The sequence below is a fragment of the Amblyomma maculatum genome, chromosome 5, assembly GCF_055883805.1.
Source record: "Amblyomma maculatum isolate TAMU_Amacu chromosome 5, ASM5588380v1, whole genome shotgun sequence".
In the NCBI taxonomy this organism is placed as follows: Eukaryota; Metazoa; Arthropoda; class Arachnida; order Ixodida; family Ixodidae; genus Amblyomma; species Amblyomma maculatum.
In genome coordinates this window covers 102,051,010-102,077,756 of record NC_139348.1, presented here as the reverse complement: position 1 = coordinate 102,077,756, position 26,747 = coordinate 102,051,010, and the positions used below count along the sequence as shown (strand labels likewise).

General features: G+C 41.9%; 1 protein-coding gene across 1 annotated transcript; it reads right to left on the bottom strand.

The window, feature by feature from the left end:
• Positions 1-107: 107 nt before the first annotated feature.
• LOC146189045 (uncharacterized) lies at positions 108-25,582 on the bottom strand. The gene is made up of 9 exons (XM_084603202.1): positions 25,370-25,582; positions 20,860-21,032; positions 17,494-17,532; positions 15,991-16,023; positions 14,110-14,209; positions 11,034-11,146; positions 4,509-4,556; positions 2,782-2,817; positions 108-428 (listed from the first exon to the last, which is right to left on the bottom strand). Exons 1-9 carry the CDS (start codon positions 25,485-25,487, stop codon positions 267-269), a joined length of 822 nt encoding a protein of 273 aa, XP_084459328.1. The 5' UTR covers positions 25,488-25,582; the 3' UTR covers positions 108-266.
• Between the last annotated feature and the right edge of the window lie 1,165 nt (positions 25,583-26,747).

Here is a 26,747-nt window from a genome sequence, read left to right as displayed (position 1 = left end):
CATTAGAAAGTACCACATACGGCCAGAAGTCTAAAAGCATTTGGAAGCTAACGTTTTTTTGCTCCTAAGCCAGACGCGTCCTACGTGCTCAATTTTCCCAATATAATGTGAAGAGCCCCCATGAATTACATATGCGACTACCTCAGAAATACATCATGACTGCTGTCGGGAAATATTTGCCACCTTTCGATCCGTGTACTATACCGTCTCCGGCTCTACCCTAAAATGACAGCACACTGTGAGTTTTTTCAGACATTCGTTGTTAGTTATTTATACTGCTCGCACTGCAGTGCGCCAGTAACAGCTGAGCGCGCCATCTCATTCAAAGGTGACCCTCCAGTCAAAGCTTTCGTCGCCTTTAGGACATCGCAAACAATTCTCTGCATTAGATCTCCAGGATTGGTTGTAAACAGGTCGGTAAGCAGACACTGGAATAAAAAATAAAGGCATAAATTAGAAATCGAATTTAAAAACTACGTGCCCCTTATACAGATCATACTGCACAAATATAGCTGCCAGAATCGAGGTACACCCTTTCAATGTTTCAACAGTATGGCGCCACCGTCGATTGCTTGGCCCAATGGCACCAAAGCGAAGCAGAGTGGAAATCAGAAAATAAAGGAACACGCAAGCCAATCATGCTGCTTGACCGAGTTCCGTGTGCCTGGCTGTTCTGGTACTTACGAATCAACCTCGCAAATGAAGATATATAGACGAGTTCTGACATAGCTTGTTTTGAGTTACCTCTGGTGCTTGCTCGCTGGTTACCTTGGACGGAGGGCTGTAACAATCGCATCACGACGCTGCTCTACCTTTAGATTTGCGTACAGTTTATTGAGGGCGTCTGTTTTAACTAAGCTCTGGAGCCAATATCGAGGATCCTCTGCGTTAAGTTCTTTGTGGGCAAATATTTAAGCTAGTTACTGGGCATAATAGGTTGTTTAACGTAAACGCGCGATAATTATAGATACGCTCTGTACCATACGATGAAAGTGCGCACACCAGTTTTTTAGTGTGCCGATGAGGAACTGCGGGTCATGGGCAGAGGTAGCTTCGCGCTGAAGTGAGAAGCCCGGCAGGCGACGATCAATAGAAGAGGAGGAGCTTTTGCGCTAGCTTTTTTCTTCATATGCTATCCCAGCTGCTTCGTCGATTGATGCCGCTGTGTCAAGCGGTCGACGGTGGTGCAAAGTTAAAGAATTGCCGACCAGTACTACATGAATAGGTATTCAAACTCACACTCCGTACGGCAACATCGACCAATGAATTTATTTTGCTTCCGTAAGAAGCGCTACAAGGCTTTAAGTGGTTTGATCGGTGTTTCAATGGAGCATCCGAAGAGGTCAGCCTTGCCTAAATGAAATCTTGTGTAATGAAATGCAAGAAATAAAACAAACATTGTACAGTCTACTTTTCGCTTTATATATATATTAACCCTTTCATGATTTGCACAGCGTTTCCCAAGTGTTTGGTACTGTTCTCAGCTGCACTGTTGCTGAGTCTTTTGTATGAAGTGCTTTTGCCTTTCACTTTTTGTACTCCCCGTACACTGATGCCCAGTGAGGCAATTTGTACGTACTCAAATAAATGAAAAATTTGTAAGAAGGATGGACATGATAAACACTTATCTGGAATTAGCAATTATGACTCTTGAGCTTTCATCATGAAAACTTCAAAATAGAGATCGGAAGTTAGTTTTTTCCAGCGCTTACACATATTCTGTAATTAATCAAACAAAACCGTCTGTCATTTCTTTAAGTAACAAGAACTGCCTAACTATGACTTTTTTTTATTCGTATTTTTGTCCCAAAATACCCGTTTTCAACCAGGTGGCAAAATGATTCCATGTTAATACTAAAAGCTCCGATCTGCTGAAAAGCGCAGCCTGTAAGTTTACTACATGTAGAACCGTTAAAAATGTGCCACTATTAATGTTCAGAACTAGTCAAGAGGTTAACATAATAATTTCTTTATTTTAAGATCTTCAATCCTGACAGACGTTCCGGCTTTAAAAAATTTGAGCCCTACAATGATTTTTTTTTTTCGTCTTCAATGTTATCCTGCTGATAGCAACATTACCTTTGTCAGAATCCGGTCAAAGATTTATTGCTTGCAATTATGCTGATCGTCATGAGTGTTTGTGAGCAACGTACTATAGGACGAAATAACACTTTCACGCGTTCGGTTGGGTTGAAAAAAGTTGCTACTATTTTAAAAAGCAAAATTTGCCACTACCTTGCACTGCTTTATAAACGAAATCGAAGATAGGAACAGAAATAAAATTGGTCACATATTTCCAAATTACTCTGGAGTCGCCTTCTCTTTTGCCGCATAAATGACACGAACTTAAAGAAAACCTTTAATAGGCCCTCTAGCTTTTGTCGTTAAAGGCGAAACTTTCCACCTGTCTAAGTATAGAGAACCAAGGGTTAGAAACACAACTCACAACTCACACAGCCATCAGTGTTTCCTAGAAAAGCCTTAAAATCGGTTCGTGCGCAACTGGAAACATCTTTTGTTATATATATATATATATATATATATATATATATATATATATATATATATATATATATATATATATATATATATATATATATATATATATATATATATATATGGTAAAATAAGGTACTTAATATTCTGAGCAAGAAGACATGAAAAAATGAAAACGCGCCACATAACAATTTGTATGGGAGGACGGTAATGGTTATCACTAACACTCCATATGAGGCATTTTTGTAAAATTTACAAGTTCAAAATATACATATCAACACTTACTGCGACTGCCTTGACGAGAGATTCGATTATTGATATCTGCATAGCCGAAAGGAAAGAATTAGTGAGGATGATACTCCTGCGTACAAGAAACGCGTGAGTACGTGAATAACCAGACATATAATATTTTAAGTACCCTTAGTGGAAGTTTCTAGACAGTGCCTGCCCCTACTATGTTGACCAAACAATAAAATAACTGAAAACACTTAGTTTAGCCTTTACTTTCGATAACGCTAATAAATTATGTTATTGTGAAGACTGAACCAGGGTTTGCCTGCGAAATGCTTTCTCAGAATGACATGTTTTGAAGAATTTTTTTTACGCATGGCCGCAGTAAGATATATTGTTCTATTTTCTGTATAAACAGGATGTTTGTTATGCTGGCTGTAGGAAGAAGGAAAAGAAAATGCACGGGCCTGCTACTGGCTCTGTAGCTGAGCCACCTCCGCTGCTTCGTGCGGACAGAAGAGAAAATAGAGCAGATAGAAAATGAAAGAGGGAAAAAAAGACGCACGCCGCAGCAGCCCTCATCCACCACCGAAGTGGTGGCGGGTGCAATGACGGCCTCCAACAGATAAAACTTCGGTGGCAGGCTAACTCCAGCCGCAAGCGGCGGTGATCTATTGCTCCAGCCCCATCAGGGCCAGCAGCAGCCACCCTTCGTCCCCTCCCACAGGAGATTTGACGTTAAAATAATCTGCGGTTACAATATTCCGCGGTTTATTGATCTTAATAAAAAATATTAACATCATGCGTACGCAAAAAAGTAATTACATTTGTTTAAACTGAAATATGTCTGGGAAAACTGTGAATTATTTTACAGATATTTAATCCAACTCTAGAGGACAAATTTTATTCCGCAGGGAAATTTTGGAGGAAACGAACACTGCAGAGAGCATTTCGTACATAAAGTACTATTTCTCGCCAGATTACCAACGCTCACAATTTTTTAACGTACCGTCTGTTGCAGAAGTTTGCAGCCCAACGCGCCGGGCGGAGGAGCAGTATCGCTCCCGAGAGGCGGCGCTGCGCCCACCGGTGCTGCTTGGTGACGTACCATAAAGAGTGAGGAGACTTGTTCTCTTCCCCTCATCCCGCGGTTGATATCGCACATATTTGCTCTTAGCCGCCAGATGAGGGGAAGAGAACAAGCCTCCTCACTCTTTATAGCTGCGTCACCAGGCAGCGCCGCCTCTCGGGTGTGATACTGCTTCTCCGCCCTGCGCATTGGGCTGCAATTTTCTGCAACAGACGGTACATCGGGGCTGTTATTCCAAATATATGTAGCTGCACCGTCCCTTTTCGTGTTGAAAGGCAGAGTACAGTTGATAGTTGTTAGTTCGTTCGGTATTAGTGGCAATGCGTATCGATTTAAAAACGATCATTTTCTCTACAAGCACCTGTTACATCAAAATAGGGTATCGCTCATGGAATATCCGACAACAAAAACACTTTACCTCCCCGTGCGATAAAGGTCTCAACTTTTCACCCATGTAATATTTTAAGGTCGTTATATTTACTTTTCGACAATGCTTTTCGGCAGTTATAGCATACATCAAACAGTTAACTTCTCTAAGAAAAAGGTGTATTTGCTATGGTGACGGAAATACACCTGGTTTCTTATATACCATAAATTGCGCATTGTCTGGCTCGAAAATCAAAATCAATACACGGCACCCAATTATGTTTCACAAAGGCTGTAAACCGAACGCTGGTATGTAAAGACTTACATCGACGGTCTTTCCATCTTCACAAAACATTAATGTTTTATCCAGGCACTGCGAATAAAAGATGAAAAAAATTGTTTATATAGAGCACATCTTTCTTCACATCTACTCCATTATTATATCAGGCGCGAATGCAATCTGATGCTTAACTTACGTTTGAAAAAAGAACACGCATCTGGCTGAATTTGTTAACAAAAGCCTTGCCCATTTGCAAACTGATCTAATGCAAAATGGGACAAAGCCGGCTGCCTGAGCGAACAAGTAGATAGAGGTGCCATAGTGGAAAGTTACGATCGTCCGAACTATAATGACTTTCGCTTCATAGGACTTCAGTGGTCCAAAGTGCCGTCTAGAATTTTTTTTCTCTCTTGGCACAATGTAGGTTGCCTTCACTCATGACAAAATTTTAAAGTAGTCTAGTTAACCGTTCCGAAACAATTGTAATACATGCACCTCAAACTTCATCATTTCTCTTTTATGGTGCACTGAATATCAAACGCAGCGGCCCAGTAAAATTTAACGTATAATAAAAAGGATCAAGTAGGCTCTAACCAGTTTTATAACTAGGCCGCAGTTAGCATGGTACACATAAAATAAGATTGGTGGCATCAAAAACAGCTCATTTGTTTCGTTTGTGGTATGAGGATAACTATAAGGAGTGTACTGGTTTGTGTGTTTGCGACTTTATAGGCATTTAAACTAGAATTTCAAGGTGAACGTACCTTCTACCTCTAGTGCTCCTTTAGAGCACAGCTACATTTCAGAATATATTTTCATCTACCATGCCTTAGCCACTGCACTCAAACACATAAAATAGCGGGGCGTTAGGCTGAGCATTTATGCATTTTCGAAGCAGTAAACTACACGATAAGAGACTTGTGACGTCCGTGGCCTATACGAGTCATCTATTGACGCTTATGGGACGTCAGTGCGGACGTATGATTGTCTCTTCCCAAATGGTGAAATTGTGAAAATGCATTCCCAGCAGATTCTTTTTTCGTAGTAACTGCTTTGAAGGGGTGGATAGTAAGGTCCTTAAGCAGAGTATCTCTGATTATTTCAATAAAGGGAGGGAAGTCTAAAGAGCGGGTACTCACGGGTTAAGCTTATGTTCAGTGCCGACTTCTAACAATATTGCTTTGTATCCATGGAGAATGAGTTCTTCATTTGGAAGAAGGACCCTCAGTTTTTAACATTTTTTTGGACTCAGAAATTTTACCAACCATGATGACTTATGTTTATCAGAATAGAAAAGGGAAGCGCTTGTCGGGTGAGTGGGATCAGCAAGTATATTATGTGGACAGAAGCGATTTGCGAGCTTGAGAGGAAAATGTGATCTAAGAACTCAACTAACCACAAAACTGACAAATTGCATAAATGGCGCGAAGAAAGTATTAGGGGCAGTACTCTGCAACTCAAGGCTATCATGAACACGTCACAGTAGCTTGAACTGCACATCCGCACAATCCAAAGAAATGTCAGATACTGGTAAACTGCGGCATAAAGGATAGGCTCATGCCTCAGATAGTAGAGATTTTGGAAGAGTTGAAACTATGTTATAGTTGAGTGTACGGTGTTTTGGATGAAGAGGACAATTGGTCCACTAAGGACTGAACTTTGCTAAAAATCAACTCAGTCACTGGGTGTAACGCCCCAGTGTCCCGGATCCTAGTCAAAGCAAACTTCTGTAATGTGTGTCGTGATAAAAAATGAAGCGGAGGACTGAGCGGAGTACCCTTATAATTTTCGAGCGCTGTCAATAAGGAACGACATGTCTGAAAGTGTAATATTATTAGAGATATTACAGGAAATCTTCCTAGTGCCATTGATTAGCCAGAAACTCAGAGACAAAAATAGGGGTATAGTATGTCTTTTATTGTGGGCACGAATCCAAGAGAAGGAATGGGGTCGCTCTCATAATAAACAGAAGAATGGGCAAAGCAGTGCTAGGGTACAACCCCAAAAACGACCGAATGATTTCACTTCGGATCCAAGGTCACCCTTTCAACATAACAGTTATCCAAGTCTATGCACCGACCACTACTGCTGAAGAAGCTGACGTTGAGAGATTTTATGCGGACTTAGAATGCCTTTTAGACCGCACCCCATCATCAGACGTCGTTTTTCTCATAGGAGACTGGAATGCTAAGGTAGGGAGTGAAGAAATATCCGGAATTACAGGCAAGTTCGGTCTTGGTGAGCCAAATGAAGCTGGGCAGAGGCTAGTAGAGTTTTGTCAAGAAAACAACCTGACCATAGCGAATACTCATTTTCAACAGCACAAGAGGCGCCTGTACACATGGACTTCACCGGACAGTCTGTACAGGAATCAGATCGATTATATTATTTGCCGACAGAGATGGAGAAGCGCTATACAAGCAGTAAAAACAAGGCCTGGGGGCGATTGTGGCACCTATCATCAGCTTCTTGTTGCCAAGATTAACCTTCGATTGAGGAAAACGCAGAAAACTAGAAGGCCTTTTAGGTATAATCTGGATCAAGTTCCATTAGAATATGCTGTGGAAGTGAGGAATCGATTTCAAGAATTAAATCTAGAAGACAAAGAGCCCGAAGAGATGTGGACTGATGTTCGTGATATAATACAAGAAGTTGCTACTAAGGTAGTTCCAAAGCAAAAGAAATGCAAGAAAGCAAACTGATTATCCGAAGAGGCTTTGCAAATAGCTGAGGGAAGGAGGATGGCAAAAGTTATGGGGGAAAGAGAAAGATACAAGGTTCTCAATGCGGATTTTCAGAAAATAGCAAGGAGAGATAAGAATGCCTTCCTGAACATACAGTGCCAAGCAGTTGAGGACAACAGCCAATTAAGGAACACAAGAGCTCTGTATAAGACAATCCAAGATATCAAAGGAAGCTTCTGTGCTAAGATGGGCGTGGTAAAGGACAAACGAGGCAAGGACCTCACTGAAGCCGCAGAGATAAAGAAGAGGTGGCAGGAATACACAGAAGAACTGTACAAGAGGGACCCGAATGTGCAAACCCAACATAAGACGGTTGTGGTCACTGATCTCGAGCCGGGAATCCTGAAGAGTGAAGTTGAATGGGCCTTAGCCAGCCTTGCTAAGAACAAAGCCAGCGGAATTGATAGCATTCCAGCTGAGTTGCTTCAAAACCTCAACCATGACGCTGTTAACATTCTGCATACATTATGTCAGAAGATTTGGACAACCCTGCAGTGGCCACAGGATTGGAGGAGGTCAGTTTACATCCCCATTCCAAAGAAACGCAGTGCCAAAGATTGTTCCAACTACCGCACGATCGCGCTTATTTCGCATGCTAGCAAGGTGATGTTGAAAATCCTCCAAGGTAGGCTGCAGCAGCATGTGGAGCGGGAGCTTCCGGACGTGCAAGCTGGGTTTCGCAAGGGCAGAGGAACTAGAGACCAAGTTGCCAACCTTCGCTGGATCACGGAAAAAGCAAGAGAGTTCCAGAAACCCATCTACTTCTGCTTTATTGATTATGCGAAAGCGTTTGACTGCGTAGATCACAGCAGATTGTGGCAAGCTCTCCAAGAGATGGGAGTTCCAATTCACCTCATCTGTCTCCTCAGGACCCTGTATGAAGGGCAAGAGGCCACAGTCAGAACTGGGCATGGTCTTACTGATTGGTTTCCGATTGAGAAAGGAGTGAGGCAAGGCTGCATACTGTCGCCCTGCCTATTTAACCTATATGCAGAGTGCATCATGAGGAAGGCTGGTCTGGACGAGTCTTCAGCTGGAGTGAAGATTGCTGGAAAACGTATCAACAACCTTAGATATGCGGATGATACCAATTTAATGGCAGAAAGTGAAGCGGAACTCAAGAGACTTCTGATGCGCGTACAAGAAGAGAGTGAGAAGTTTGGGCTTAAACTGAACATTAAAAAGACAAAGATCATGGCGTCTTGCCCTATCAAGTCCTGGAGCTTCAAGGGACAAGAAGTGGAAGCTGTGACAGATTTTCTCTTCTTGGGCTCCAAGATTACCTCGGAAGGAGACTGCAGCCATGAAATTAGGAGACGCCTGCTTCTGGGAAAGAGAGCAAGGGTTAGCCTTGACCGCCTAGTAAAGAGCAGAGACATTAGTCTGCCAACCAAGATCCGTATAACTCGTGCTATGGTCTTTCCAGTTGTGATGTATGGATGCGAAAGTTGGACTGTGAAAAGACTGACCGCAGAAGAATTGACGCGTTTGAATTGTGGTGCTGGCGAAGACTCTTGAGAGTTCCTTGGACTGCCAGAAGATCAAATCAGTCAATATTGTCGACCATAAACCCTGACTGCTCATTGGAGGGTCAAATTCTAAGGTTAAAGCTCAGCTACTTTGGTCATCTGATGAGAAGAGAGGAGTCGCTGGAGAAAGATTTGATGTTGGGAAAGGTTGAGGGTCGCCGGGGAAGGGGTTGGCAGCGAACGCGATGGTTAGATGGCATCCTCGAGGCACTGCAGATGAAGTTATGTGATGTTAGGAGGATAGTGAGAGACCGGAAAGCGTGGCGTGACATGGTCAATAGGGTCACGAAGAGTCGGACACGACTGAGCGACTGAACTGAACTAAGGGGCTCGAAATTAATATTTGCGATTAAGAGCACTAGAATGTATAACAAAAGATGCCTTTTCATTTTCAAGGGGACACATTTGTAAAACCGCTAGTATGTTTAAAAAATTACCTAAATATTCCAATATAAGCCATTTATTGCATTGCAAGTAAATTTTTAGCATTCCTAGGAAGAGTGTCGTCACATAAGTATAGAGTATAAGGCCACAGGTGGGTAACTTGTACTAAAAAAGTTAGTGAAACAGAAATTTTCTACAGCAGGGAATGAATGAACACAACCTCAGGAAGCTGACACCTATACCAAATATTACCGAAGAACTGAGATGGCACCGTTTTTATATACGGTTTGTCAATGCAGAAACAGGCTACGAAAACTTTAAAAACTTTGGCACAGTGAGAAGCAGAAACCACGCATTTAGATTAGGTATCCGCGCCTCCAAGTGCAGCACAGGGTGTGCCGCTGTTTGAGGCAGACCTAAGCAAAGGCGCATTACATGTTGCTAAAAAGAAAAAAAGAGGGGTTCGTCACCCCTAAAAGAGAAGGCAGCAAAATTCAAATATTGGCCGAACGTAGATCTTATAACGAAAGAGCAGTGTTACCGACGCATACCGTATTTTTTGTCACTACTCCTTAAGAACCCACAAAAGGATAAAGTTCAGAAGTGCTTGGGACTAGGCTAGTTTGAACATCTTCTCATAAAGGCTTCGCTGCTTAGTTGGACACGGGCGAAGAAATTGGATAAACGCTGAGGTTAAGTGCTAAACCACAAAGAGGAATACTTAACTTCAAGCACAATGCTTCTATCTTGGGGGTTCCAATCTAACTGCCGGTCGTTTATTATACCTACATATTTAATGAAATCAACCACCGGAACCAGTATAGAATGATACAAAAAAGAAATATTAAACGGGTGTGCCTCTATGAAAACGAGGCTAGCACTTGTATCGACATTCAAAGCTAGCTTCAGGCTCTTCAACCGACTTCCAGATAATTTAGATAATCTCGCAGCAAATGATATAAGTTCTGAACATTTGTGGCAGAACTATAAAAAGCAATATCGTCCGCATACACATAAACCTTAACTGCCGGATCAACAGGGATGTAACAAATTCGTATATTAAACAATAACGGCGAGACGGCGAAACATTGTGGTACAGCTCTAGACTGGGTGTGTTAGAACATAACCCAGCCCTTTATGCAAACAAATGTTATATCCAAACGAAGAAGTACACTCGAGGTTCAATGATAGCTATTCTATGGAGGAATATACTTTGATGTACGCTGTCGTAGGCTTTGTATTGACCAAAGTAACAAGAGCTGCTGGCTCGTTTCGCCTCCAAGCCACCCTATTACCGCTCTCCATGGCTATGCCCTCACCCAAAATCAAACCGCCACATCGGAAACCAATGTTAGGTTCGCTAAAGCCTTGCTCATTCTGAACATTCTGCGTGAGGGATTTCGCAATCTTGTGGAATCCAGGCTGTTTCATACGACCAATTCACAATCTGCAGTGGTCCAGGGCAAATTTTACAGTCAGTATTTGTAGTTTGCAAACTTACTCTGCCCATCCCATGGGCAGCGGACTGCAAGCAATTATGTACACACACTAATTCGGATACTGACACTTAAGTGAAGTCTGCGCCCTGAATAATGCTGTTGAAGGAATGGTAGTGCGAACTTGAAAACGCGCAGCGAGGCCTTAAGCTATGTATTCCAGCTGATCTTCTCGTGAGGACCATACCATCGACCGGGCAATAGAAATGAGAAATATACGCCAGTACGTTTCATGTTTCATAGAGAGATTTCCGGTAGACATATAGGCGTTCAGATATACATTGTATTCCTCTTAGGCCGTGCATTAATGGCGTACACCCAATCAAACCGTTCTTTTCACGAAAAAAGCATGTTTTCTTACAGGCAGCTCAGGTTAGTAAACAGAGTAGAACAGAGTAAAATGAAATATTTGTTTACCTTTCCAAGGCTATTCGGAATACCAATTTCGATTGCTCCTTGACAAGCATTGTCTTCAATATTCATGGATGATGGTGTCATGCTTAAAAGCCCGTTTGTTAATATCGACAAATCTGCAAAGTTGACCACGTTTGTTGAGTAGGAAATGCCTTTTTACAGATCTTTGTTGCAATCGCATCCTTCTGTATATAAAGCTTGCAATACGTAATCATCCGAAGCAGCACCATTGATAGAATAATACAACCACTGCACCTTCTCCACTATTGTTTTTTAGTTTACCTGGTTCTCTACCAGTTATGCCCCCTTGATCTTAGCAATCTACGTACTCTTATGCGCTAACCTAACTTATTGATGCCTCCTGCTTCATTTTACTTCCCTTGCTATCCTGCCTGTCGCTCTTTGTGATCACCCTTCATCGTTTTGTCGCTCGCATTGCTGCATGTCAATGCTATCTTAAATTCGCTTAGATTTTCATGAAATGAAATATTAAGCCGTTTTTCACATTTCTACGAGACACAGATTCAAATATATGAAGTCTGCCACTAGAGTCTGCGAACTGAGTTTGAGCTACCAATAAAATTTAGAATTATTCAGTGAATAAAGGCTAAGACTACACCTGAAGTGTGCCTAAGCCGAGCTCTTGTAGGTCTCATTGCTGCGAAATTTCAAATTTCCTCTCGCTTTATGCGTGTTCCAATGCTACCCTACAACTTTCAAAGAGGAATACATTGTGTATCGGTTATTTTCTCCCTTCAGGAAAACGCGCTAATTTCTTAAAAAGAATCACCGCCAAATATGATGACATTATTTTTGCGGCCCCAGCATTCATAGGCTGCAAAGTTATATACTTCCTCTTAAGGGATACATCTAGACGCCCGTCATGACCTCAAACTTCCTGCCAAATGCGATAAATCCCCATTTTCCTCTCCATCTCAATCTTCTGCTAATTTGCTTCAGTCTTTTGATCTTGACCTGCTGTGACTATATGTCCTTATTACCCTATAGGTATTCATTAACACTTGCTACCCGTCACGAATTATATTATTCTTCTGATCCCTTTCAAAAAAGTTGTAACTTCCTGCCAAATGCGATAAATCCCCATTTTCCTCTCCATCTCAATCTTAATCTGCTAATTTGCTTCAGTCTTTTGATCTTGAGCTGCTGTGACTATGTGTCCTAATTACCATATAGGTATTCATTAACACTTGCAGCCCATCGCGAATTATGTTATTCTTCTGATGCCTTTCAAAGAAGTTGTAGATTAGGTTTTATTTGTTTTTCAGATTATTTTAGACGTGCTCTCCTGCTGTACCTGTACAGTAAACATTCAGCCATTTTTATTCGTCCCCTGAATTACATAGCAGGCAGTGTCATCAACTAATCGCTCGTTACAGAGATTTTATTTATTTATTTAGCAATACTGCGGAGTCGTTTGACTCCAAGCAGGGGTGAGCAAAGATACAATCCAAAAAGGTACAACAAAGAGATATTCCCCATTATCACGTATTCCAAACTATTCCCATTGCAGAGATTGTTACCCTGCAAAATACCCTTGCATAGGAGGAGTTCATGATATTCGTTACAGATAAGTATTGTTGCTCTGTAGCCACTATAGATATATTTTACTACTTTCCCAGATGGCTGAATTGCACACGAACACGAAATCGCTACACGAATACTGATATTTTGATTGAGCAGAGTGGCTTGTTGGGCCAGTTGGTTGAACACTATTTCAAAACGGCTCTATAACATGGACGAAATATGTGTTTCTCTCTTTCTATCTGTCAGTGTTCTAGCGCTATTCTAAAAAAATAATTTCTATTCAGTCAACAGCCTACTTGTTGTTTACGAAAGTATTATATGTGGCTTTCATCTATTCTGTGCAATGTTTTGTCCCCTGGCTGACTTGTGATTGTCTTAGCAGTCAAGGAGCCTTTACAAAATATGCCTGATTCTCCTAGCTGAAATCTAAGGATGCCCCGATTCAACTAACGATTTTCTTAGTAAGTACCTTTTGTGCTGTGAATAGTAAATTGATTTATTCTGTAATTCTTCACATCCCGAGAGTCCCCTTTTTAAATCATTAAGCTATATTTAGTTGTTCAAAGGTTCTGGTACCTTCGATATCACGAGGCATTTCGTGTACAGGATGGCCAGTTATTTAACACTAATTTTCCACTGCCCTCGTACAGATTAGCAGTTTCTTGAATCCCCTGACCTGTTTCCTCCTTTGTAGTGATTTAAAGCTTTTGTAGTTCCCCAGATTGGCTGCAGGCGGAACGTCTGAATTCTTTAAATGCTGCATTCAATATTATAGTGAGTAGATAGATGCTATACAGATCACAGCCGAACTGTTCAGCTACATTCACTGTCATAGCCATATTCGTAATGGCATTTCCTGCATGGTCGCCTATAGCATACATCTGACTTTTGCAGTGCCTAGCACCCTCCTGACCTCTTACAGGCACATTTTAAGAGCATGCTGCATTTTCTTTATGGCATACTTATTGTGTGTTACATTACACTGAATGATTATTTTGAGAACTCTGAAGAAACACGCAACATACGGTTGTACTCTGCGTTAATCTGTGCGTTGCATGCTTCTTCACCTTATTCAAGAATGCCACTAATTTGCCCAAAACGCGTCTAGATAGAATTCTCTTCACCGTCTGCCAATGGCACTTCAAAATTAATATACCTCGCGGACGGAAGCTTTTAATTAAGCTATTTTTGCATTAATTTAGGGTCGACAAAAGCAATTTTTAATTTTTTGGTGCACACATTTGTGCGCGCTATATTTAAGGGCAAGAAGACCCAAGAAATCACTTCTGAAGGGCTTCAAGACTGTCAAATATATTCAAGTGTTACTTCCAGGTGCATGTCACTAAAGTAATATCTATAATAAAATCGAATTTGCCGGCGCGATCTATCAACGTCAAAATAGAAATTGAATCGTCTGCATAAGTTGCATGAGTCATCGCTGTAAATGGCGGCAATAGAATAAAAACATTTGAATAAACGGCTGGAAACATATCTTAGTGTTGGTTTCGGATTTGTAAAAAAAAATTATACTCACTTGTGCCAAGTATTTTCTCGATGACGATGATAATAATGTCCTTTATTGTCAGTAGAGCATTCAAGATAGTGAGATTATCGAAGACGCCAATTAGAGTACACTGAAAACAAAAAAAAAAAAACAACTTGGTTTAGTGCTCATCTGCTATTGCGAAAACACCCGTTTGGACAAATGAACAATACATTATGTTTTGGTTCTCATAACAGCAGCCTATTATAGCTACGTGCACTGCAGAACAAAGGCTACTCTCATATTCCAAAATATACCCCATCTTGCGACAGATGCTGCTAATTCATGTCATCAAGTAGCCTGTTAGCATCAGTACACCTCACTCTGTTATCGGCCCTACGACGCTCAGGCTCTTTAGCATCAGCTTCACTACTTTATGTATCATTTATGACGTTGCATTTATTATACATGCGGTAACTGTAGCCATTTAGTCTCCTTTATTTAGAAGAGGGCGTTATTACGCACAACTCTTCCTTGATCCATTCTGCTATACCTCTTCTCCTTCCGCAATGTCTATCATTTTGCTCGCCATCGCTCGGCGTTCTGTAATTAAATTTCTCGTTAACCTGCACACCTCACTTCATTAGATTATTGTTGCTATATTCGTCAATCGTTTTCCTTTCGATGCTTAGTTAAAGAAAGCCTTCTAGGCTAATACAGTCAACGCCAACGTCTGCCTCCTAATCACTTATTTGCAGTAGACCAGATATGAATTCACCCCAAACGTTTCGTTCACAGCTCTACGCTGTTTTTATCTTCCCAGGCTCATAACTATATTTAGTACTTCTGTAAAATAGTTTTGGCCAACCAGACTGGTGTTTTCGTTTCTGGATCATCGGTAAGGATTTTCGATTCCACCCATGTGGTGCTTATTGAGGGAGTTTCTATAGAGATTCATAGAATACTAAGCCATTATCGCTTAGCTTTTGTACCCAAGTTCTCTGGTAGCAGATTGTACAATACCTGAATCAAATGTGCACCCCGCTGCGATGACATAATGATTAGGGTGCTGAAATTCTGGTGTAAAAGACGCTGGTTCGTTGGCAACGATTGACGGGACATGCAAGGCACCCATGCAACTAGACGATAAACAACTACAGGTGAACAAAATTTCCGTGCACCATAGTCTTATTCGCCTTTGGACGTTGAACTAATTTGTCTACGCGTCTGGTGACCGTAGAGCATGATACTGTAATATTTTCATTGAGATGGGCTATTTTCACTGTGCACAAATAATTGATATTTACTAATGCATATCCGTGCGCCTTCTTTTCACTTTGGGTACGTTCGAACCCTGCGCGACTTCTTATGACTTGATTACGCTAGCATTTTTCTCGCAACATTGAGGGGCTATAATTGAAAATGGCATTTGAGGTTGCGAAATTTTAAAGCACATTAGCTTTCACAAAATATTGATATCTATTCGAACCTTATGTGCAATTGTGAAACATTGGAATTGGTGGGTTTCTTTCCCCAAAACGCGAGCTATTAAGGTCGTACCGTTTAGCGCCACCTTCTCTTATAATGTAAGACAACTTAGAAATGGTCATGATGAAAGTTGTTTCTGAATAAGTATCATTTTGTCTTTACTATAAAACATACAATTCTATATTTGGGACAGCCAGTAAAAAGACACATGTTTTCCAGCTAATGAATTTCAAATTAATATTAAGCAGGATGCTCTAAAAGTTTGGCTAAAAGTCTTTATCTGCTTTACAAACGTAAACGTTGCAAGCACATCACGCTGATAACACAGATATATCGGTATACATAGATCAAGCGAAATTTGCATTAGTGGCGGGGGACTGCGACAGCTTGTAAATATATGAATACATAAGGTAAAAACAAATTTATTCTTTTAGGAGCACTTACGTTTAAAAGCTTTGGCAAGCCGTTGAGTGCCGACTGCAAAAAAGAAGTGTGAGTGTTAGAGCAAACAGTGAAAAAATATCATAATCTCGATTATTGCTTTGAAATCCGATGATCATTGCTATCTACTGGCTGCGTAAATTTACTTCAATAGGAAAGGATGGCTAACAAAAAAATGCCTGCTACACTTGTGGCTCCCATACGAAACCCTCGCTAGGCACGAATTTCTTCTCGAAGCCTTACTGTATAAAACTCCCGTGTGAAAATAAAAAGACGTGTAGAACTTCCTGTTTGCATGGAGATCCTATATTCTGCATCGCTACTTTCTACTATCCTTTAAAAGAATGAGCTTCACATCTTCTAAAGAGAGCGTAGCATTCCGCTTATACGCGTGACATGAATACGATATATTGCGTATGACATATTTCGCGTGAGAATTATCGTCAGCAATATATCTGCAATCGGTCGCTAAGGTCAAGCTTTATTTCCTGTTTACCTGGACACATTAGGAATCTAGCACTGGGAAGCATTCTTCGAGTCTGATTTTTCTGGAGTGGACCTCCGCCTACCAACGCTTCAAGTTCGTGTGTTTCTCGAGAACGGGTGTCTCCGCAATGGTGAGCCCGCCCACTAAGGTTATTGCGTCAGGCTAAATGGTGCGTATGCCGTTTTATACTCTCATTAAAGCTACGTATAAGCGTGAATACAAACAAACTGCAACAGTGACTGGCCAGTACATAAATACGCACCGAAAGGGAATATCACTCTTTTGCTGCTCACGCCTCTCCTTTTTTTTTTTCATTGCACATTCTGTTTTCTAAAGCACCACTCCGGCAACATACTAATCGATGACCCTAATGGTGATGGGATCAGTAACTAATCCACCGTTCTTAAAAGAATTTTCTAGGAAACATGATACTATGGTTTCTCTCAGACTGATTCCTCAATATCAGAAATTTGCAGAGCTGTTGCCATGTCTAGGCACGTTTTATTTAATTGAGATTCATATTAGACAACTGCAGAATAAAGTGAGAAACGTCTGTGAGGACACAAAACTAAAAGTATAGCCGTGAAAAGTAGCGAGCACACATCACGAAAAGCTCATGTTTGACTGCCAAAGGATATATGGGCAAACAGCCTGACATGAGCTCCCTTCGCGACCTATGTAACAACTTGCTCAGCAATTGTAACGCAGGACTGCTTCTCGGTAAGTATATTTCTTTTTGGTGCCATCAGAAATGTATAACGCTTTCCTAATAGTTAGAATACGGAAGTATTAGACGCGCAACCGATATATTGCTAGAATTTGCAGGCAATAAACTGCCTTTTCATTTACTACAACATTCAAAACAGTCTTTGCTACATATTAGTATTGTTTATACCAATCAGAAACAATAAGTATACCCGCAACGTGGTTACCGAACAACTATCCCAATTTCTTATTCCTAATAGAAAATGTAAAAGCACAACATATCATGAACATGTTCGCACCAAATGTGTACATACATTGCCATCCATGCACATGTTGAGATCGTCTCCAAGGCACTGAAACCGAAACAGTAATCGATAAAACAGTTTCTATTCAAAATAGCTATGCTTAGTAGCAGAGACAAATGTAGCGGTGCCCATGTTAATGACATGCATGCGTCGCTGTCGCTGCCACGGTCGCTGTAGCTAGACGACATTGCATTGCAATTTTCTCGAGTACCGTCACCGGTTGATGTCGTATACTACTTTTGTTCACGACACTAAAATTATGAAAATATATTTTAAGGGACGTTTGTTGGTTTCCAAATAATGTCGGGGTTAAAATGTTTTGCATTAAAGACTACCTCTATATTGGCCATAGTTCTTCACTCCATTACTCTGATTAGCTATGAAACTGCATGCATACGATATGTTCGTAAGGTTATAATTCGGGCGAATATTTTAATTTTCGAAATCACCGAAATGGTGAGGTTGCACAATTATATGCTTTGAGTTATATTCTGCTTCCCCTAGATCATTAATAATAGGAACGATATTCTGTCGGTGCGTTGAGGCAGAAACTCACACTATTATGTTTCACACATAACCGTTAGCTCACTTAAATTTTCAAACTGATCACAGGAATGAGCCCGACGGAAGTCTGAGAAGGAGAATTTTGGGAAAGCTGTACAGCAACTTTTACGTTTACTTCCACGTGTTTGAAGCAGTAATACTTCAGTACTTTGTTGACAGCATAGAACGTTGAAAACCATGCCCATGCATTGTGTCTTAACTTGTATGTACAGCCTCCCAAATCTTTATCCTGAACTCGTCGTGAATGTCGGTTGTCAATTCAATAAGCGCCACATCACAAAGTAGAGTGACGAAAGTGGCGGGAATACGCTGATGTGTGTATGAACAGTCCAAAGCAGGTTTCCATTACCAGGCCCAAGCTGCTGTTTTTTCTATTACTATTTTTAATAGCGTTAGCTCTGATTACTTTCTATTTGCGTTGTCGCGTCTGTCTGATACGAAGCTCAAGGTGAGGAGCAAAGGCAAATAAATTGATATCACGTGATCAATACTAAGCTTCATAGTGACAGTGAGCGCACTGAAGAGCATACCATTGATTCCATAAATATTGCCAGTATATCGGCAGTGGAAGTGGGACCATCCCCAGGACTGCAATTTGTATAAAATTTGGGTGTCGCCCATTCGACCCAGAGTATTCATGTTGGCGTGAAAGAATGCGGTGCCTTCTAAAGAATAAAATAGCGAAATGAAAGAAAGTATAGAATTTGTGCAAGAGTCGCACGGATAAATTTCTCGCCTCAATACCTTGAATTCAGCCGACATTTGGATGGAAATTACGGCCAAACTGTCACGCACTGTTTCGCGTGGCGTCAAATGATTTGTGTTTTTGAAATGTACATGTTCAAAAATGCAATACTTGATAAAATAATATATGTTACTGATATAGCGACTGCGTTTGTAATGCATGGTATTAGTTCCCAGTCTACAAAGATGGCGGTGCTTATTTTTAATAAAGGATGTTCCCGTTTGACGCAGATGTTCGAAGCGGTGTCAAAGTAGCTCACGTGTTCCGGAAGATGAAATAATTTACTGAGATGCAGCCCAAAATATGTGCGAAAATTGAACCGACGACATTTACGCATCCAATCCATGCCTTACGAGTAGCTTCATATGGCTATTAGATCCGAACGGCTTGACGCAGAAAATTCCGTACGGTGTGAAAAAATTCGTCGTGTTGTAATGCACAGGTTTATAACGTAGAAACTGAACGTGATATAGTTGAGCTCTCTGCAATCCTCAATAGTAAGGCAAAATCCATAAAGAAGATGGCGTCGCTTGAATCTACCGTAACTAATGCTCTTAAGTAGAACACTGAGGAAACGTTGGCGGAATTTTGTCTTCCGTTTTCTACCGAACGCTGATAAAATATTAGGAAAGCAAACATGGCGCCACCTTCTTTGCCATAGGAGGAGAAGGTGGCAATTGATAAGCGAAATAAACGGATGAAATGTAGTTGTTATCACGCTTAGTAACATGTCGTGTTTCATCTGCTTTCTTATCACTGCGAGCAAAGAAATGTTCAGTAAGCCTTGTTTTTTTCGTTGCTTCTCATCTACTCACAGCCGGGAAGAGAACAGCTGCATTGAACAGTCCATTGCACGCAAGCGCTTATTCCTTCAGGGTTCATCGCTGAGCTATATTATATAATGATTATCGGTCAGTGCTTGCGCGCCCAGGTTGTAAAAATAAGAGATTGCGCGTCTGGCATAACAGACGTTCCGCAATTTACGGGGGCATAGCCAATGGAGAACCTTCAGCGTCAGAATGCCCCCCAGATTCCTCTGAGCGCTGCATACATTCACCTCTTGCTGGCCACTTCATCCGTCAGCACCACCGAAGCAAAATTCGGTGTAAATGCTCCGAAGGGTCAAGTGTGATCGCAGTACTTGTTGTACGTCGTAAGAGAGGTGGCTGCAGTCTACACTTCTTAACATTCACCATTCTGTAAGCCTAGAAACTGACACTTCATCTTTCTTTCGACCACCGGCGTATCCGGATGAACAGCAACCTTATAGACTCCCTTTCTACGTTATGTGCATTAGATGCGGAGCAGTTTCGTGTGTCAACGCGACTATATTTCAACAACACTAGTTTTGTCCTCTGGCAGTACACATCGAATTTCATACAGCGGCTCTTTCGTTCGTGTTTCAGTAATTATTCAGGAATGCTTGAGCCGATTTGCGTTCTCTTTTATTTATTCTCGGCAATTAGGTGAGTATTATTGTGGCTTCATAAAAAGCCGGTAGTTTTGTAGAAAAGAACCTTTAGCATTATTGCTTACATTATGTGAAAGTATAGTACACAGATGCGATTTTTCTATCAGTACCTTTTTTGAGAAAATAAGTAATCTTTATGAATCCATTGAGCGAAAGAATGAATCGTTCGGCTTTATGAAACCATAAATAGGCTAAGATATTGATTGGGCTCAGGCTGTCTTCTTTAATTCCTTAACAAAGCCTATAATACCGGACAAAATGTTTTGGGATATGCCACTGGGAAGTTGTATAGTTACTTTGCGATGCAATATCGGGTCCTTAAGGCGCAGATATAGATATGCATAACGAGATAAGGCGCTGGTTTAATCACGTTAACTTTCCACAGTGCTCATTATGTGCCTTAGCGAAACACGTGCTGCATAGGTACCCTCGCTGTTCTTCCATTACTGCCACCCGCATTCCGCAAAGTAGTTGATGAGCCAACCAAAACCAAAATATTTTCATAGGAAGCCATCATTTAGTTTGTGCCTGCAGCCATCTGTGATATACAGTGGGACTGGACCGCGACGTTTTTCATGTTATGTTTAAATCTTACCTCACCGATGCCTATTACGTTAGGTAACGTCATTACTATGCAGCCACCCTCCGAGGACATGCTGGTCTCTTCAGAGTCCATTGATGTCACAGCATCTGTGGGATTCTCATCTGAAGGTGCCGTTGTTGCCGCACCAGCAGCGTCAGTTGTTTCTGTGGCTGCAGCGTCCGTAACTGCATTCGACAGTGTTGCAGTGTTATAGGAGACTCCAAATCTCTGTCGCACTGTAGTGCAAAACCTCAAACAATATAGAAGTTTCACTCGTAGTTACATAAATAACGGTCCATACCGCAAGAGGAACGCAGAAGACAATAATTGTTGTGTCGCATATTCTCCGCATTCATCTAAATTTATTGCAGTTCATCCCATTGTTCTATACATTTCTCAGCAACCTTATCAGAGTCTTGGTTTGGTTTGGTTTGTGGGGTTTAACGTCTCAAAGCAACTCAGCCTATGAGAGACACCCTAGTGGAGGACCGAAAATTTAGACCACCTGGGGTTCTTTAACGTGCACTGACATCGCATAGTACACGGGCGCCTTGCTTTTCGCCTCCATGGAAAAGCGGTTTCCGAGGCCGGGATTTGATCCCGCGCCTTGGGAACAGTAGTCGAGTGCCGTAACCCCTGCGCCACCCCGGCCGGGTTGTTTTAAAAACTCTTCAACCTAATCGCAATGTCGTGAGAGTTGCAACCGTGCCAAAGATTGTGAGTTGGTGAGCCTTTTGTTAAGTAGAGAGTTTGACAATGGTGCTTACCTTGCTTGGTCGCGCATGATGTGAAACCAGAATCACCTGCGACATCATTAGGAGAAGTAAAGTCGCCAATGACAAGTATCCGGCGAAAAGCAGTAGTGGCGCCATCTAGCATCGCTTAAGAAAAACACCGCACTTTTGAAGTGGTGCGGAAGTGTGAATTGTTTTCTTTATGGTGCTAGATGGCGCCACAACTGCCCATTGCCAGAAAATTGGCGTAAGCGTTTTACGATACTTAATTCTCCTCTCAGATATTTCTGGTTTCGCATCCTGCGTGGCAAAACCGGCTAAGTACCATTGCCAAAGTTATTATGCAACACAAGGGTCAACAAAGCGCAAGCTTCCTCCATGATGCCGCCGCAAAGAAGGCGTTTATTGAGGTGGCAGAATTTTTTAATATTGTTCCGATAAAGTTAGAGAGCAATGTACAAGTGAGCTTAGGTTGCAAACTATTTCTGTACGCATTTACCGAAGACGACGGGAGAGCACTAGAATTAAATAATACAAGAGGAACGTACTAAAGCATCATGAGCTGGTGATTTGAATGCAGAGTGACGCCACCTCTTGGCGGCAAAAAAATATACATTGACCCAGTATAGTACCATGCCGGCTATCCCTATGCTGAAGTCCATAACTTCCAGGCTTCTTTTCAAATGCCCCCTTTTCAACGAGTAAGCATCAACTGTGCCCTCAGCCGAATTCCTGACTTATACAATATTGACAACACAACAAAAAATTCGCTAAAAACTTGATATAACGAGGAACACTGCAAATAGCAAATTGTCCCAATATGTAACCGGAAGCCGGCTCTTTCGCCGTGAATCACTCCTTCATATCGTTTAAACGGGAGAACCATTCTAAGTGAGACTGCAAGAACACAGTGCAGCAACTATTGTCATCCAGTGCAGGCGCACTGGATGCTCACTAACAATATGGATAAATCTTCATGTTAGGCCAACCCGCGAAGGGAGCACACGCGCTACACTTCATGTACAAATACCACGAATAACAATATTCTGTTCAGAAACAGCCGCACCACCACGTGGCCCTCGCTTGTGTTCAATAATTGTGAGCTCCATCCTTGGAGAAAGTCTTTCTCCTGTACAGAAGCCCTGTTAAAAGAAGTAGGTGCAACATGACATTTTGAGCCTGCCTGTAAGAATAAGACGTCTCTTTGAGTCCATAGCACAGCATCCCGCATGAACAGCAGGAACCGCTCAAACATCTCATAAGGCATAGTTCACGTATCAGCAGAAACAATGAATATCCTTGAGAGCAACTGCCAGAAAGTGCTGGCTACTAAACATTCAACTAATGCTGGAGCCAGTGTTGCATTACTCTGCACTGAGGGCACAGCAAAGAGGACGCGTCGCCTCCGCCCTGAATGTGGTCCTCGTCTGACAAGACCTGAAAAACTCGTGGAAGTCGGGCGGAAGGTTGTAATACGTGAAGGGTCGCCAATGCACCAGCCTGCTATCTTTGCTTGTTAACGTGAAGCCCCATGAATGAACAAGAGCTCGCAATCACAGGATGTTGGCCTTTGGAACACGTCGACCTCGAGGAAGTCGGCAGTGAGAGACCAGATCATAGAGCGAACATGGCTAAACTATTGCGCCTGTGGAACCTACAGGACGTTCAAAAATGGGGTACTGCGACATCCCGAAGGGGTAGGACTGTCAAAGGGTAGATCGTTATGTTAACAACAGTGATGTCTCTGGAGGCAAGGATACTGCGAATTGTGCGCAAGCCAGGCAGGCTACACTGGCCCTTGTTGGTGTTATGGCGAAGCAGCGCAAGTGCTTTAGCCTCCATGTTTCCTTCCCTGGAAAAGACCGCCACAAACGATCGTCAAACGAGGCGTGTAAAGGCTCGACGAGGAGGCCACACTAGCGACTTAGAGCGAAAAGTCGCACGTTGATGCCTTAGGCCTGAAGTGGGTATAGTCCGGATAATGGTGACGATGATGATCGTCAGCTCGATAACTGCGACGTTTAAAATGCAGCCAGATACATTAGGTATGAAATCCAGTTTCACATGATCGCCCTTTCTTTTTCATAGCTATATTTCTAGAGATACTGTCATGATCTCACTCTTGCATTTATGCTTAAAAATGTATAAAATATATGCAGCCCTCTTTGGTACTTTATGTAATTACACAATACTATGCATTGTTTATAGAGATTGTAGTAAAGGAAGATATTTTATTCAAGTCGGAATTGTCTACTTATGATCCTTAAGAATATTTACATATTTTCAAGCACTTCACAAAAAATGGAGAAACTGAAAAAGAAACAAAAGGGCTGAAAACCGATAAAGAGACTCAGCGGCAAGAAGCCAATGTATTCCGCGGAATGTAGTGCTGATTATTAATACTTACACAGCGTGCCTGCCCGAAAAAAAGCAGCAGCAAGAAAGTGTTCTCCTGTTGCTAAGTGCACACATTGTGTCTAATTATTCAGTAAATGCATATGTGTGTCAGAAGTATTGTGCTAGCAAGGTTCCAAGCTGGCGCCTCTACATAATCATAAAACGAAGTTTTCCACATTCGGCAAGTTTGCGACCGTATTTTCGACGAAACTACAGTGCATCCCTAACAAAGAGGGTTCAGTTCTTTCTGTCGGAGCATTTTTCTATCAAATATTAAAATGTTTTTTGAAAAGGAATTCATGTACTAGAGCTCCTACTGCTGTCCTCATCTCAATGCAGCAGTTTAATTTGTAGCAAATTGGCTATCATTTCCAAAAATAGATTCACCGTTTGCTCGAGCTCTCTGTGCATCTATATATATATGGCCAGCCCCAGCTCCGTCAATAACACAAGGCCGAGAGTTACAATTGCTCGAGTAAGTTAACAGCAAGAAAGTCAGAGCAGCACCAGGAGGTCGGCGTGTTATCGCTGAGATCAGTAAATAAAGAAAAATGCCGAAGCTCGAGCTTTTCATGACAGTACGTGTTTTAAAGCTGAGTTTGTTACTGACCATTTTAAGGGAACATTCAAAACAAACATCTGCGTAGGACCAACAAAAACGTTCAGGTGCATGCAGTGAGCGAAACCCTGGCGGCCCATGCACGGCAGGCGGCCATCGTCAATAGAAAGAATTGTATATATTCTGTTGCCGGAATTCGATGGCATATAAATGTTTTCTAGGGGGCCATTTAAAGCGTCAATCGCCTCGCTACAGACTGGCACCGTGCGGCTGCTTCATCTCCGATATCTGCGCCTTGTATAAATGCCAGTAATTGTGTTGTTTCTTGCTTTATCACATCGTATTCTAAAACCATATATAGCGCCTTGAATTCGTTGCAATCATTTTGCAATAGGAGCGCTGCGCATGCGTTTGCGAAGCATAGTGACGCCGCTTCATGGAAGGAAAAATAAGTTTACCTGCCGTACAATGCCAGCTCTTCTATGCTTCAGCGCGTATCTCGCAGGCTTTTAGGTTACCTCAGGCGTTTTCTCTCCGTTCGTGAACGTGAAAAAAACTCGTCGTATCTAACGGACCTCATTGAGAACCGGTACTAGACTAGAAGGGCAAAACGCTGTGCTCGCGTGCCTTCCGGCGAAGTGTGAAAAGCATACGACATCAAAGTTGCCGTGTACCTCTTCGTCTGGCAACACCGTCACCGTCACTGGTGCTGCGTCGTCAAATCGATTCTCTTTCTTCATAAATATTTTCCCGATAATTCGCGTCCTCACAGTTCGTATTCGCCATTACTCAAGTAAACTAAGAATGACCAATAAAAATTGCAGATACATACCATCACTAGCCTTTGCAGTATTCGAAGCTGTGAAAATAGCAAGGACGATTAAGAAGGGCACAAAGCCCAATTTGTGCTTGAGCATTTTCACTAGCAACAATTCGAGCTCCTCTCTCATCTCATGTTAATGTCCTAGCCTTATATATGGACAATCACCGCGCTTACTAAGCGTATGTCATATCACCGTAAAACGAATTACGACATTTTACATCCGTGCGACTCGCTGTCATTTCATGAATGACGATCGTTAGTGGCCCACATGTGATATCTGGCTGGAAGACCTAACCGAGCCTCGGTGGTGCAAAGATGCACATGTGAGACTGATTTCACTGGATGGCTGAAATAGAGGAAAACTGAGCACCACATGATGTATACGTATTCCGGGAAAAAGATAAGCGCTGCGGCCCGCCCACATGTGGCGACACCCTTGCGGTGCCTGATGTCATAACATGCTGTAAGCAAGGCCCGTACGGGCTGTGGGAGGGAGCGCGCAGAGTGCATGAGATGCTGTTGCAGGCTATATGTGCATCTGGTACCATGTGACATCCCGCAAGAGAAACAAAACTACAGAACTGTGTGAAAAATACGACCCAATATCTTGTAGTTTGTCGTAACCATCAGATTTTTCTGTAGTTCTGTAGTACTTTTCTGTAGTTCTGTAGTTTTTCTGTAGTATATTTCTGTTGTGTGTAGTTCTGTGGCACTTTTCTGACGTAACTACAGAAATTTCTGAGGTTACGAAGAATGTTCTGTTGTCACAACAGGTTTCCCGTCAAACACCGCGCAGAAATTCTGTCGTAACATCAAACAATTTTCTGTAGTTTTTTGCGATTGGGGGAGCGCAGTAGTTCGATAATGCTGTTTCGTAGGAACGCAGCACTTACTTTTTTTCCTTGACTCAGTGTAACCTTTGTTTCCTCATGTCATACTTCAAAGAACGATACGTGGCTTCAACGAACAATTTGATTCGCCGAGATGGATTAGCTGAGTGTCTTCTTACTTTCCTAAGTGCTTAATTATGCGCGTTGGATGACTACCCTGCCAGCGTTATTTCGCTTCATTACACTTTGTTAGCTGGGCGATAACCAGAGATGGGGTATATGCAAGGAGAATTAGGTTAGTGTTGCAAAGTTTGGTTTTAGAACTTCAAGATGTACGTCGGATCGGTCTGTTCAGGAGCAGTTTGTAGCAAAGCAGACCCTATTTGCTCAATACAGCATAACGACTAGAATAAAACAAAAAGTTACCATTCAACGTTATTTTTTAGATGTTAAGGCGCAGAATTGCATGGCGAAAATTGAACACAGTCAACGGCAAATGTATTTCTTTCATTTTCCTAATAGGCAGCGTGTTTTAAAATATCGAAAGCAATAGCTGC

Excerpts from the sequence above, each read along its gene's own strand:
- LOC146189045 (XM_084603202.1), bottom strand. The coding sequence starts at position 25,487 with ATGAGAGAGGAGCTCGAATTGTTGCTAGTGAAAATGCTCAAGCACAAA. Across the intron at positions 21,033-25,369 it reads TACTGCAAAGGCTAGTGATG|TTACGGACGCTGCAGCCACA; the intron begins GTATGTATCTGC and ends TGTCGAATGCAG. Across the intron at positions 11,147-14,109 it reads CGAGAAAATACTTGGCACAA|ATTTGTCGATATTAACAAAC; the intron begins GTGAGTATAATT and ends TCAACTTTGCAG.